The 15,917-nt window shown below is 38.8% G+C and overlaps 2 protein-coding genes across 2 annotated transcripts in view; one reads left to right on the top strand and one right to left on the bottom strand.

Annotated features, from left to right (window-relative positions):
- The first annotated feature begins 1,420 nt into the window (after window positions 1-1,420).
- LOC139467515 (DNA topoisomerase 1-like) lies at window positions 1,421-11,355 on the top strand. Its single transcript, XM_071249050.1, has 2 exons — window positions 1,421-1,450; window positions 10,789-11,355. The coding sequence occupies exons 1-2, from the start codon at window positions 1,421-1,423 to the stop codon at window positions 11,353-11,355; spliced, it is 597 nt and encodes a 198-aa protein (XP_071105151.1).
- LOC139468809 (zinc transporter ZIP11-like) overlaps window positions 7,185-15,917 on the bottom strand; it is a 59,443-nt gene continuing 50,710 nt past the window's right edge. The window contains exon 10 of the mRNA XM_071250950.1: window positions 7,185-7,496. The gene's annotated coding sequence lies outside the window, so the exon portion shown is untranslated. The remainder of the gene's footprint in view (window positions 7,497-15,917) is intronic.

The raw sequence follows: 15,917 nt of genomic DNA, 5'->3' as shown, positions 1-15,917 counted from the left end.
TTGCTCTGAAACCGACTTTTTTGAAGGGTCAATTGTGTTTGGTGAATTGATTCTGGTATCAGCAGCACTGGTTTGGCGGTTGTTAGAAGAGACCGTTCAAATGTAATCCGCAATATTTGGTGGGTTATCTGTATTTAAAATTAAAACGAACAATTTTCACAATTAAAATAGTTTATTCTTGAGAAAAACAATATAAACATATAACTCTTAGTATATAGATATCATATACCACATTGTGGAATGCAAAAATCATCAAATACTTTCATGAACAGATTCACCAGCATCCTATGTCAACAAACTGACACAACATAATTCATCATGACCTAAAAATCGTTAGGAAATAGGCACAATTAGCACAAATCAAAATGTATTTAATATAGATAATGGCTCCATAAGGGTGAATGATATGTATAGTTAAATGCATTTCTGAATATGAGAACCAGCTTAAATTCCTGTAGGGATATATTTCCAAGAAAGAAACGCCATGGCAAGCATGAGTTAGTGAGTTGGGTTTAACACTGTTTTTAACAGTATTCCAGTTATATGGCGGCCTGTCAGCTTAATGTGGGAGGAAAGCTCGAAGTGATGCAGGTCTTGGACGTTTACCACTTCGGTGAAACCCACGAGCACGGGTATGGTGCTGACAAACCTAGAAACAAAATTGGGCTGAACGGGATTCGAACCCATAATCGTAGGTTTCTGGCGTGCCCTAGGGATGCAACTCTGCACAGCGAATCGCGGCGCCTTAGACGACTGGGCCACCTGTGTCCCCCCTATGCTTAGAATGCTTCAAAAGTGTGTGCACATCCCTCCTGATCCGCATCTTCCTGAGGCAAGGGAGTTAACGGACTACAAAAGTCCAGTTTCCACCCTTGCCGAACTACGCTGGTATTATGGAGTTACATTTTGGCTAGACTAATGAGTCTATTCTTTAGTCATTTCAGTTGATTGGAGGATTTTCAACTCGGTGTCAACAGATATTTTCCAAATATTTTCATGTTTTTAATCAAGGTTTGATACATTTCACGATATACGATCCGTTATATCACAATATAAATGTTGATTATCGATCAGATCGTCTTGACTAGGCGCTGCCATTTTGTTTGAAGCAAATGCAAGTGATACGAGGGGTGGAATCTGATTGGTTCATAGGAGAGGCATCGAGCCCAGGAATTCCAGCCTAGTTCGACAAGGGTGGAAACTGGACTTTTACAGTCAGTTAACTCTTTTGCCTCGGGAAGATGCCTGGTCTGTGGATGACTCTGTTCACTGCCGAAGAGGTTACACCTAACACCCTACTATTTTCTCTACTTTTCATTTAATTGTACACTTACATTTTTATTCTGCTAGGTACAGATGAGTATGTAGGTGTCTATTGCACAGTATTCCAATAAGGAAACTGTACAAGTAGCCTAACAACATGTCAATATCTCACGAGTTTGCTGCAATGGTAAATAATCCTTCCTTATAGAGATTCCTGTGTAGAATAGGTTCCCTGTACCCTATGCCTGATGTAATCACTGACTTATACGACACAAAAGAAGTTAAGGAACACCAATTCTTTCATATGAATGGCATGACAGATTGTCTATAGTGATATGAAAGAATCGGGTGGTCCTTAACTTCTTTTAAGTAGTATATGAACCAATGGTCAGTGTGTCACCTGGATGACTGTGGCATCTTACTGTGGTCACGCCATCGCATCCCACGTTGTGGATCTTAACCATTCTTCCTGTCCAAAACTCAGTATTTTGGGATGCAGAGCTATTGACGGCAGCAATATACAACGTTCACACACACAAGTATCACTTGATACCTACAGTAACAAATATTCTCAACTACACAGTTATACATTCTAGACAACTACTATTATATGAAACATAAAGCACCTAGACTAATAATAATAATAATAATAATAATAATAATAATAATAATAATAATAATCATAATAGGTTCTGTTATGGGTGGGTTCGACTAGGCAGCGCTTCTTGGGAGAAGTTCCATTGGCTGTCTGGGCTGCGCGTAGAGGGGCAAGGGCCCTGAGCTGATGATGAGCCTAAGCAGCCTGACTGTGCCAGGATCACCCCAACCCTGAACATAGAACAACTAGGCAAGAGTGAGGAGGGTGGGATTGTCTGGAGTATGATAGAGCAAGACACTCCATGTATCAAACGACAATTTTATAAATTAAGTAGAGAAATTTATGAGAGTGCTACACAAAGGAATGCCCTGCTTGGGTTATTGCAGGGAGAGGAGCTGTGTGTAAAACAACCCACGGAAAGAGTGCAGGTGGATTGAGAAACAGATGGTCATTCCTTTTGTCTAGATAACATTAGTTCGGGAACACTAGACACTCAAACATTTTCTTGTCATCAACATGAGAATTAAAGAAAAAATGATCTCTGAAAAACTAGCTCTGTCCACACAATAACAGAGCAAATACTATGCAGTATTTTATTATTGTGAAACCATTCTCAATAAAATCCCATTGACTTTATTGACGTGTGTGAACACAAGTGGATGTCATCAATGTGTCCACAGACTGGCTGACAATATTCACTGGAAAGTAATTTGAGGCTTGCTCTAATAAATTATCGTCTGTTAAAAAAGCTTCAGCAGGTTCTTTTTCCACAAACATTCTGTTGTGGCAGAATATGTTCTACAAAATACACATTGACCATGGGCGGATACAGCTTTTTTAAAAGGGGGGGTGCACAATTAAGATCTATTTATTGTCTTTGGTGGTAATTTATACAGAAATAAAGATTTTTTTCGAAATAAAAAGGGGTAGTGCGCACCCCCGCACCCCCCCTCTGTATCCGCCCATGTTAACCAATGGCAAACTGGTAAAATTGGGATAGGATTTACTACTATCAATCTCTTTGGTGATGCTAATTTTTTACTGTGTGGGTTGGTAGATTTCATAATGTGGAATGTGTGTTGAAAAAGGATTTTCTTAATATTATTGGGAGTTTTTGAACACTGAAGAGGATGTTCTCAATGTGTTAATTCACAGAAACATCCTAAGCTGTCTTACAATATTCACTGGAAAACATATTCCTTGCTTATCAAATACAAGTGATAAAATATTAATTATTTTCATGTCATGATTCTTTTTTTCAGTTGTCCTTAACGGTACTATTCATGACCACTTATGTCATCCCATCATCACTGAACAAAGTGATTCCTTACAAATACAATGGTGCAATTAAAAATGTTGATCTGTGAGCGGAAAGAAGTAAATGTAAATTATTAATTAAAATTCACATGATTCTTGCAACTTTGCATCATTCATACATATATATGTATTCAAATATTTAAGAGTTCAGATAATGGACCATAACTTAATCACGTACATTGTTTGTCAATATGATTTTACTTCCATTTAGCATTCAAATTTTCTGAATGTGTTCATAAGCGACATGAAGATTATCTAGTGGCTAGAGCTGAAGATATGTATTAGTATTGTGTTCTTCTGTCTGTGGCAATGAATGGCAGTCATATCAGTACAGTTCTGTTTGGGGCAAGGACATCGGAAGCACTGGCTAAGACCCATTCACTGACCCTCGTTCCAAGAATGCAATCTTCTTGCAGAAGACAAAACCTTCCAAACCAAACAGCTCGTAATCATTTCTCAGTGGAATGCAACATTTCCAAAACACATAAAACCTACACACAAACATTAAGCAATTTGTCACGAACATAACCTTTAGTTAAGGAGAAAGCTTACTGAATTGTCATTTCATGTGTTTATCATATCTATGTACACACACTGTACGCCCTGCAATTGACAAATTTCTAAAAAGAAGCTTACTCAAAATGTCTTGTGTTACACCTTCCCAAATAGGAGAAAGAGATGAATATATCCCAATCATAAACGGGACAAAGTCTGAAGACGAGAGTCCATAGATTGAGATTGTACATCTACAAGGAGCCCCATGACTTTTGTATATATCAAGGATTGTTGAACATGGATGAATTTTAACCCTGATAACCATTGAATATTGTCAGTTTATATCTGTAGATTCTACACATGTACAACAATGTGCAATAACATAGAAGCACAGTACAGTATGTTTCATCATTAAATAACAAATCATAACCATCACAAAATCAAATAACACTAATAATAAACAGTGCATCAAACAAGAACAGACATAATATACTACTCAAAAGAAGTTAAGGAGCACCCAATTCTTTAATCTTACCATAGTTTATCTGGCATGGCCTGAAAGATTAACTATAGTCATATGAAAAAGTCAGGTGTTCTGCAATCTCATTAAAATCAGATCTACGTTCTTGCTACCGCTAAACAAAGATCTGAAGACATCCCATTAGGGGTCACGTCAGAACGACCTTTCATCCAACCAATAAGAGCGTTGGATACCAGATTATGAAAGTGACATGATTTCTAATCATGCAACCTTGAAAACTTTAACATGGAGTATTCCGAACGATAGTTACGGGTTTAACGACTGAATCCTTACAATCTTGACCATCTATTAGCCATTCTGGAATGTTTTTTTGTTCAGGTTTCAAATTTGTAATCAAGAATTTGTCAAAATATGTTTCGAAGTGTAGTCGCCAATTTGAAATTGATGCCGTAAAGCATGAGGAAGCTGTCTTCTGATTGGTCATTCCATGGGTCGGTCAAAGTTCGTGCAAGGTCGGTCTGACGTTACCCGTAATGGGATGTCCTCAGATCTTTGTTTAGCGGTAGTGAGAATTAAGATCTGATTCTAAGGAGATTGGGTGTTCTGTAACTTCTTTTGAGATCATACATCCACACTAACAAGGCAGGATTGTGTCCCGTCTTCATGATAGATGACATGGCATTATAAACAAATGGTGAAACAAATAAACTACCGGTAAACTTATCATACTTCCACGCAAAATACAGAATATAAAACCGGTACTTGTTTACATTATCTTAAAGCAAAATAATATAGTTAATCAAAACAATGAACGGATTTCAAAGAATAAACCTTGGTACACAGATAAAATGCATCATTGTTAGAAAATGCCATGAGAATCAGAATATATCTTTATATTCATACAAATTAAAGCTAACATGAGTTTTTAAATGCTTTTATACTTTTTAGCTGACAGATTCAGCTGACCAAAGCCAGAAGTCACAATAAAAAATAATGGAATAATTTGATCTTTTTATTTGCCCAACCTCTTCATCTTGGATGATTTAGAAAAAGAGAAAAATATGACTGCCAGAATTAAACTATATTGACTTTTTTCAGCAGTAAATTACTAAGTGTATGTGCATGTAGTCAGTGGAAAGAGTCACAACAGAATAGTGCATCATTAGTGTCACCAAAGATGTTTGTTTCTAGTTTAAGAGAGTCTGATTCAATCATCATCCAGTAAAATAATTTGTGTGTCTTGTTTACTATTCAAATATCATCTCACCTTTACCAGCACAGAAGGCACATTTGGTACATCTGAGGGAAGTAGGATTTGACTTCCATAGAAACACATCACACAATCTTTAAATATCATCATCATCATCATCATCATCATCATCATCATCATCATCATCATCTACAATAATTTACTAAATACTCTACACATTCTTAAGGGATCTATCTAGACCTGCTCCGAGGCCGATAAAGGACCCTAAGCCTGCAGCAAATGTCAATAAAAATTCTTAATTTGGAACTAACATTTTCCAATTCATATTAAAAAGTATTAATATATATAACTAATAACTAATTTTATAGCTTCGTAGAAATAACCTGGATTCACTTATAACAAGACCAACAAATAGCGACAGGTATTAAAGCTTTGTTTTATATTATTGCATTAAATGCAATCTCAAAATACATCTGAATTTAAGAAAATATGAACTTTTTAAAAATCCCAATTCCCTTGAATCTTCCCGCAGTTCAAATTTTTGTATTCTTTGGCAAAATGGTCACAAAAATCAAATTCACTTGTTCTGTGTATCTAGGCATGAGGTAATCAAACACAATGTCTTCATTCAATGTCTTTCAAGATGGACTTGAGCACAAACCCACATCTTGTCTGAGGCTTGAAAACATGATGCGTTTTCATTGCTTGTCAGTATATATTGCTTCATACCTAGAGACTCAAAACTTGTACATTTGAACTTGAATTACGTTCCTTAGCAATAATTTTCAGCTCCTGATTCCTGCATTGTGATGTTAAAGCAGATACAAGAGAATTGCACATTCTTAACCCCCTCTTAAGGTAGCTATTTTTAAAGCTCGCACATTTTATCAACATCCTTAAAGAGACTGTACATAATGTTGATATCCCATATAAGAAATAAACAGCTCTTGGTAATTGTTTATTGTACAATAAAACAGTGAGAATAAACCATAAGGAGCTGCGAAGAGTTTTATTGTATGATAAACATCTCCCACTCTTTATTTCTTATATACAAAATACATGTCCTATGAGATCTGTGGGAAGATTGTCAAGTGGAAGTATATTCACAGTATTCATGCCCAAAACTATTCCAGATTTATTTTTAAGAGACACACAATATGAAGAGATGCGTGATGATGCCCTCAAGAATACTTTCCCTGCCATTGACTTGAATGTAAAATACAACACATGAATCAGTTACAGGCTGGTCCCACTGAGCCGTACCTAAAACTGAGTGAGTGAGTGAGTGAGTTGGGTTTAATGCCGCTTGGAACAGTATTCCAGTTATATCACTGCGTGTCTTTGTGGCACCCTAGATGACTGGGTCACCCATGCCATCGGTACATAAAAGACTGTAGCACAGATATAAGTTCTACAATGTTCTGGAAGTCCAACGATCTCTCATATCTTATCAGTAGAACACCTTATACCATATATATTTCTTTACATAGAAAATTCTTGATCAGAGAAAGAGAAAAATATTTGTTTCTTTCATCTTTAGACATTCATTTGAAACGGAAAAAAGAAATCTAATTGTTAACCTGGGAAATTACCCTTACTGAAAACATAAAAAAGTAATTTCCCAGGTTAATAATTAAAATTATTTTTTTTCCATTTGAATGGATGTTAAAATGAAAATTCTTGATCAGAGAAAGAGAAAAATATTTGTTTCTTTCATCTTTAGACATTCATTTGAAATGGAAAAAAGAAATCTAATTGTTAACCTGGGAAATTAAGAGAGTAACTTCCCAGGTTAATAATTAAAATTTTTTTTTTTCCATTTCAAATGAATGTTTGTTTCAAATTCACAGCTGTTTTGGAACCACAAAAAAGTAAACAATACAGTGAAAAGACTGAGCCATTTAGCCCTGACTCTATTGTATAAAAAAGAAAAGAAAAGATATTGCTCCATGCTTCATTAATCCAGAGTTATTGAAATGGTACTGTCTGGATTAACAGGGTCTTACTGAATATGAAGAGATAAGAGAACATGATTTCTATATGGTTGATGGCGGCAGCGGTGGTAGTTGAGAAGATTCTGTGTATGGCTGTATATGATCTGTACGTCTGTCTGGGAGATAACTGGGTGGTACCTGGAACACAAATGAGAAGCATGAAACTTCATGGGGATTTTATTATCACATGTGTCTCGAGCATTGATGGCAGAATGATCTCTTTTAATGTTTGTGTATTGTTTGCTGCCTCACTCAGCAATATTCCAGCTATGTGTTGTGGCCTGTAAACAATCCAGTATGCACCAGAGAATCCTGTGATTAATATTATGAGCATTTGGCCATGATGTTGGGTATGATGACACGCTATCAACCAAGTCACCAAGTCCGTTAATTTAGTCATCCCTTTAAACCAGCACAGGTTGCTGGAGACCTTTCCTAAACCAGAAACCTCACAGACCTATTAATTTTTGTAAAGTGACAAGGTTTAACCCCACACTCGGCATTGTTCCAGCTATATGATGGCGGTCTGTAAATAACCGAGTCTGGACCATACAATCCAGTGATTGATATTATGAGCATCGATCTGCGCAATTGGGATACAATGACATGCATCAACAAAGTCAGCAAGCCTGACCACCCGATCCCGTCAGTTACCTCTTATGACAAGCATAGTCGCCTGTTACGGCAAGCATGGGTTTGCTGAAGACCTATTCTATTCCGGATCTTCACAGGTCCAAGGCTAACTGTGGGTCACTTTACATCCTTGGGGATCCAGGGTACTAAATCTCCTGTCTATAAGATTAATACCATGGACCCATTCAGGTTTCACACTTCGATAGCGATATCACTATCTCCATGATCAGAACCTTTGCAAAGTATTTCTGTCACACAGGCATGAAATTTGAGAGGATACCTATTTCGTAAACTATGACTCAAATCCAACCAAGGGTAACGAATGCATTATCAACCCCTATGTGAAGGTCATTCATAAACACATGTTTATGATATAGTCAAGATTTTAACAAGAATTTCTTATGATTATAGAGAAATTTTGTTACATTTACCACTTGAAACCAACGAACACAGGATGGTCCGGACAGGGCAAGGATATTAATCAGGATGAATGGGATTCGAATCTCAGCAGATCGTGGCAACACAAAGGGATGCAACTCTGCACAATGAATTGTTGCTAATTGCATTTTCATGGTAGACACTGTTTTGCTGTAAAAATCTGTTACAGAAGTGAAGGTAATACAGATTTGGTAAGAATGTACAAAATGATCTTAGCACTAAAACAATCTTAAGCCTATGTTAAAGTATGTGAGTTACAATCATCTTAGAGTTGATTTGCCCCTGTAGTACAAAAAAAGAGAGTAAGTAAATATATATATGCAACCGCCATCCATCAACTGGTAGTTCACGCATGTGTATGTCCAAATAATCTTTTTTCAAATGACAAGACTGACACATAGGACAAGTAGAACAATAAAAACAAAAACAGAGCACCAAATATTGTATGCTGTTTTATGATATGAAAACTTCTGGGCTGCAACACATTTCTCATCCTACACTCAAACTAAATGCCCTCAGGGCAGCAGTGATACTGCTGTTTGGTTGGATATGGCAAAACCAAGTGTATCAACACGTCAGAGACTCCCTTACCGGTACATGTGGTAACTGGATCTGATGCCTCCCACAACATAACCTAGAAATCAGCTCGCAAAGTTCAAAGACCTCTGTAATCAGCTGTATGACTTCCTGAGGACAGGGTCTTGCATTACAAAGGATCCAGGAAATATGATTTTGCCAACTCAGTAAAAATCTTGCTGAGAGTACCTTTCTTAAAGCCTTACTGAATATAGATCGTGTTTCCTATTTAAGCTTCAGGCTGATGTCCTTGCTGGCGTAAGTCTTTTGGTACCTGTGGAATATTACAGGTAGCAGATATATACTACTCAAAAGAAGTTAAAGAACACCCAGTGTTTGCATATGACTGTTATGGCAAGACACTATTTTGTATTGGGGGAGGTTTTTATATGACTACAGTTAATACCTCATGACAGATTAACTATAAACTCAGGTGTTCATTTACTTCTTTTGTCTGTCTGTCTGTCTGTCTGTCTGTCTGTCTGTCTGTCCATCTGTATGTCTGCATGTAGGGCCAGAAGATGAATATTGACTGGAAATGGAGCAGCATTTGTTTTTATGAAGTCAGGATCGGCAGCTCCAAGTAATTTTTCAAGGGCTGGCATACGTCTCAGGTCCTGTGTAGTTTCACCGACCTGTGAAGATCTGGGGTGGAATAGGTCTTCAGCAATCCAGGCTTGCCGTTAAAGGCGACTAACGGGATCAGGTGGTCAGGCTCGCTGACTTGGTTGATGCATGTCATCGATCCCAATTGCGTGGATCGATGCTCATGATATTAATCACTGGATTGTCTGGTCCAGACTCAATTATTTACAGATCGCTGTCATATAGCTGGAATATTGCTGAGTGCGGCGTTAAACAACAAACCAACCAACCAACCATCACATACATGCAGAATAAAAAGAATTTAACAGCAAGAAAGTACTCATAAGCTTGAAAAAGTCTTGAATTTGAATGTCCTGCCTTTGGTTAAAAAAAGTATCAGAACTATTTTTCTAAAATAAACCTTTATATTTTTGACTGACAACTTTGAAATATAACTCTCTGTATACAATTTCACCTCCTAAAATAACTACATCATTAATTTCAGAGAACAAAAAAAACAAAGGAGTTTTTATAAATCCAATTAAAAGTATATCATGTACCAATGCATCTTGGCAAACTGCTAAAGAAACATTTAATCAATTTTCAATACTTATACATTCTTTGATATAACCTTAACATTTTAATAGTTCATTTATCTCGATCAATGCTTATATGTGTGACATTTGCATTGCCCTTCCTAAAATGAACAGGATATAATGTCTTTATCTTATCCAAATAAACTGCATCTTGGTGGTTATTTTAGCAATATTCTATTACAAGTTGTTGACAAGACAAGTCGTGTGAATTTGGTTGCAAGCTGTACTAACTTATCTGAGCTTTGGATAACCTTTGTAACTCTTCATCATAGTCTTATACTGGCGACATGGAAATAGAAAAAAAAAATGCAAAAATTGCGCCAAAATACATTAATAACACCTTCATCTGCTTATACTTTCTGCATCATGCAAATAAACACTAAGACTCGGTCAGATCTGATCAGCTCCATCATTAAAGGACCATGGGCAAAGCAGTGATCATTTGTCAACTACCAAGGATTAAATCACTGTAGGGTGTTCTTGCATCCTCATTCTTAACATCATCATTATCATCAGTAAAGGAGAAGAGTGAGTGAGTTAAAACTTAACATTGCATAGGCCCTATTCCAGCCATATAGTAACTGGAGAAGAAGCACCATCAGAAGGAGAAGAAGCATAATCAGAAGGGTCAGCAGAAGCATCATCAGAAGGGTCAGGAGAAGCATCATCACCAGGAGGAGAAGCATCATCACCAGGAGGAGAAGCATCATCAGAAGGGTCAGGAGAAACATCACCAGAAGGGTCAGGAGAAGCATCACCAGGAGGAGAAGCATCATCAGAAGGGTCAGGAAAAGCATCAGAAGGAGGAGAAGCATCGTCAGAAGGGTCAGGAGAAGCATCATCAGAAGAGTCAGGAGAAGCATCAGCAGGAGGAGAAGCATCAGCAGGAGGAGAAGCATCATCAGAAGGGTCAGGAGAAGCATCACCAGAAGGAGAAGCATTATCAGAAGGGTCAGGAAAAGCATCACCAGGAGGAGAAGCATCATCAGAAGGGTCAGGAGAAGCATCATCAGAAGGGTCAGGAGAAGCATCATCAGAAGGGTCAGGAGAAGCATCAGGAAAAAGATGGTGAGACTGATCAGAAGATGAAAGCATCAGAAGAAGGATTAGGAGAAGCATCACCAGGAGGAAAAGCATCAGAAGAAGGATTAGGAGAAGCATCAGGATAAGGAGACACATCATGAGGAGAAGCTTCAGAAGGATGTGCACCTGTGTGTGTATTTGTTTTGTATTAGTCTGGATTGATGCCTATTTTATAGTTCTAGCCCGGAGATACCATGAATACCCCTCTTAGACACAGTATACTGACTTCGAGCCGACCAGCCCTTGTTTAACCCCTTAATGCAGAGTATCACGGAGGGTAGCAATACAAACTATCTTTTGGTATGATGCTGCTGGGATCGAACTATGGACTCTCCACTATCTGGCTGGATGCTCCCCCACTGGACCACAGAAGTGGTCCAACAAGCCTGGGGTACTGTGGAGCTTGTATGACCCAGAAGTATTACCAGGTATTATAGCCTACTGTATAAATACTGATTATTAAACAAACATTTGTGTCGTATTGTTTTTATTAAACAAGTGTCAAAATTCTTGTATTTCCTGAACGAGAGCAAGGGGGTAATAATTTCTTTATTATCATTTCCATTATCTATCCACTTCAGAAACATGTACTCATCACAGCGGCTGCTCAGAAAGACACGATTGTCAAATGACGTTAACAATCTTCAGCTATGACATTGTTTCTAGTATGACAACTGTCCCACCTTACGTCACAATAAAATTCAAATGATGTCAACAATGCCGTCACACGTGAAGATCCGGGTTAGAATAGGTGGAATACTGCTGAGTGCAGCATTCTACAACAAACAAACAAACAAAGCCGTTCAGATGATGTAAACAAACTAGTCCACATACGATTTCCACCGATTTTCATGAGCTCATATTTTTCTAACACTATGGGCAATAAAATTGCGTATCACATGTTGAATAATTTGCTGGAACTATCAAGTACTTGTGAGGCTGATCCATCTGGGAAATAACAGACCTCATTCAGATGTCAAGTAGATGACATGCATGTTGGTATCGTTCGTTCGTATGCCTTGTCACTCATGTATCTGGTGAGTCCCATTGTAATGAAAGGTGATATATTCCTGTAATATTCATAAACCAAAACATAGCTGCCACCTTTCCCAAACAGCTATTAGTATTTGGTAACAATCTTCTGGTCTGGACACAGCTACTTCTGATAATTCAAGTTTCCACTGGACAGATGCAACTCTATAAATAGACTTTATACCAGTCGATAAACAAGACACGCTTGTGTTCGTAGCAGACGGTGTAAGGTCAACGAGAAAACAGTGTTATCACCATCCTTCCCGACCCCATGGGGCACATTAGAATTTTGTTTCTTCATATAGTAGTGAACATAAACTATAGAAAAAGAGTCCCATTAAGCCTAAGAAGAGATACACACTACGGTCGTTTTATGGCATCAGACATAATGATTAAATGTGAAATTAATACACACAAAAGGCCCCTTCCCTTCTCTGTAAAAAATAATTACTGGTGCCAATTCTCGAAATCTGTCTTGATAAGTATCTCTTCAGTAGTTTCTGAGAAAACTTGTTCCCATTGCAGACAGCATGCACTTTGTAAAATACCATGCATCAAGGCCTGCAACTGTGTATACATGTACTCAAAATCTAAATACATGTAGCAAGGGAAGTACCTCTGGTAAAGAATAAGTTACAGGACCATTTTTCGAACTCAGTTTGACAAGTATCTCATAGATAAGCTTGCAAACTTTCATCCACGTAACGTCAGTAGCTTCGAGAAAAGGTGTCCCCATTGCAAACACAATGCACTAAGTTGAAAAGCATGGACCAAGGGCCATAACTGTAAAAAAAATAATTGACAGCACAATTTTTTGAACTGAGTCTTGACAAGTATCTCTTATATAAGCATGCAAACTTTCAGTCATGTAATTTCAGTAGTTTCTGAGAAAACTTGTCCCAATTTCACACAGGATGCACTATGCAGAGTTATGGCCCTCGCTCCATGTTTTTCAACTTAAATTTAAACTCTGCAAAAAATGAATTCAAGACACCCATTTCCGAACTCAATTAAGATCATGACCAGTAATATCAGTGTGTATAATTTAATTTCTTTGACTTAATAGTTTTTGAAAAAATTATTCCCTTTGAGGAGCCGACACACGGACAGAAAAACAGAAGAAAGAACGGACTCTGTTCCTGTATCCCCACCTCCACACTGCCTGTTTATGAAAACCCATTCCTTGGGATCTTGTTTCTGTAGATTCACATATTATTCATACGAATTAATGAAGAAATCATATTTTCATACTTTAGTAGCAAATTCGCAACAAATACTTCAAATCTGGGATAGTTGGCAGCTATGGAAGACAGTTATTATTACTGGTTTCAAGTATAAGTCAAGTTATATCAGTATAAGAACAATACCTTAAGATCAAAACAGTTTTAAATGAAGGGATGGTTATTAAATACAACAGTTAGTTGGCACGTCCTCAGCTACCACATCCTTGTGTTCTGCCATGTCTTACAGGTGGCGCTCTGCTACTTCTGCCATTATGGGAGGTAACTCTGTTAGTTCTTGTTCTATTTTTAGCGTATCAAGATCTCATGAACTGACGATTCAAGTATCGTGTGTACCTAATTATCGATGATGTAGATATCGATGAATCGTTACAGCCCTACTATTAACCACTGGCTTGTCTGACAAACTATAGGTGACTGCCGTGTTAAACGATCTTTATGCACCCATGACTTGCAACATTAAGTCTCTGCTGATACCATCCATAGGTGTGTGTGTGTGTGTGTGTGTGTGTGTGTGTCTGCTTGTACCAGTTTGAACTGATACTGATTGATTGTGGTAACACACTGAGATACCATGTCGCAGCCATGAATACCCCACTCAAACACAGTATACTGACTCCGAGCCCCTTTATGCCGAGCGCCAGACAGGGTAACAACAAGTACCATCTTATGGCATGACGCTGCCGGGGATCAAACCCCGGATCTTCCGCTCCCCGGCCGGACACTACCACCGAGGCGGTCTAGCTACGTACAGTGTTGAGTGTTTAAACTGATACAACATTGTATCATACAATGTATGTAATCTCACTGTGCTATGTACCTGTAATGGAGAGCTAGAAAGATTAACTGTGACTCTGCCACTTTAAGAAGACTTGTTGTGTCTCTGCCATGTGGGCCGACCAGGAAGGTATTTATGATAGTGTTAAAATGTCTTGATCAAACTGCCAAGATCAGGAGAACACTTTTCATCTGTTTACTGGCCCAATTCCAACCAAGCCCTCTCTCTGGCACACATGCTATTGCTTTTTAAATTCATGGATTGTCTGGGACACAAGAGTCTTTGGCAGTCTTCTACCATGATGACTAAGGCACAGGTTTCTGTTCAATGTTAACTGCAAGCTTTTGTAGCTTCTAAGATGTCCTTACCTCAATTTTATATTCCTAAGTTATTCCTAAAGATCTGTTGAAAATCTATTTTTGTTTTAAATTTAATATTTGACCATAAACAAACCCATATGATCAATGACAGAATTTGCAGGCAGGGTTACAATATCGTTGTTTGAAGACTATGTGGGGGGAGAAGGCTGCCAGACAGTACCAGCACTAGGAAGGAGGGGGAAGGGGAGAAGGCTGCCTGACAGTACCAGCACTAGGAAGGAGGGGGGAAGGGGGAGAAGGCTGCCAGACAGTACCAGCACTAGGAAAGAGGGGGAAGGGGGAGAAGGCTGCCAGACAGTACCAGCACTAGGAAAGAGGGGGAAGGGGGAGAAGGCTGCCAGACAGTACCAGCACTAGGAAAGAGGGGGGAAGGGGGAGAAGGCTGCCAGACAGTACCAGCACTAGGAAAGAGGGGGAAGGGGGAGAAGGCTGCCAGACAGTACCAGCACTAGGAAGGAGGGGGAAGGGGGAAGGGGGAGAAGGCTGCCAGACAGTACCAGCACTAGGAAGGAGGGGGGAAGGGGGAGAAGGCTGCCAGACAGTACCAGCACTAGGAAGGAGGGGGAAGGGGGAGAAGGCTGCCAGACAGTACCAGCACTAGGAAGGAGGGGGAAGGGGGAGAAGGCTGCCAGACAGTACCAGCACTAGGAAGGAGGGGGAAGGGGGAGAAGGCTGCCAGACAGTACCAGCACTAGATAGGAGGGGGAAGGGGGAGAAGGCTGCCAGACAGTACCAGCACTAGGTGGGGGAAACTAAGCATTCATGTCTCAAAACCTAATCAGGAGCTCAACGATAATATGCCAGACAATTGACATTTTGTCTTTTTGAAGCATCATTTAAGTCAAACATCGTCCAGACACTACCGCTTCTCTTCCATTTCTGCAATACACATGCTACAGAAGTGAATATGTGTTATCTGCCCTGGTCAGGTACTCCTGGACGTAGGACTTGATCTCCACCCATTACCAAACCCCATTATACTGCTACCTCTTTTCATAGATGGCTGAACAGAAAGGCTGACATTACATATAAGTTGTGGGTCATGGCTGAGCCAGTCATCTGAAATGCCATAATACACTGTGCTAAGTTGTGTCCTTTAGGCACACAAGAATCCTATGATCGTGGGTTTGAATCCTGGTTTGCCCTGATTATGTTTCTAGGTTTGTGACCACCATACCCTTGCTCACTGGTTTCACCAAACTGATAAACATCTGAGA

The sequence above is a fragment of the Haliotis cracherodii genome, unplaced genomic scaffold (genome assembly GCF_022045235.1).
Source record: "Haliotis cracherodii isolate W230 unplaced genomic scaffold, xgHalCrac1.p SCAF_2, whole genome shotgun sequence".
Lineage (NCBI taxonomy): Eukaryota > Metazoa > Mollusca > Gastropoda > Lepetellida > Haliotidae > Haliotis > Haliotis cracherodii.
The sequence above is the reverse complement of the archived record's forward strand: the minus strand, read 5'-3'. Positions and strand labels throughout refer to the sequence as shown.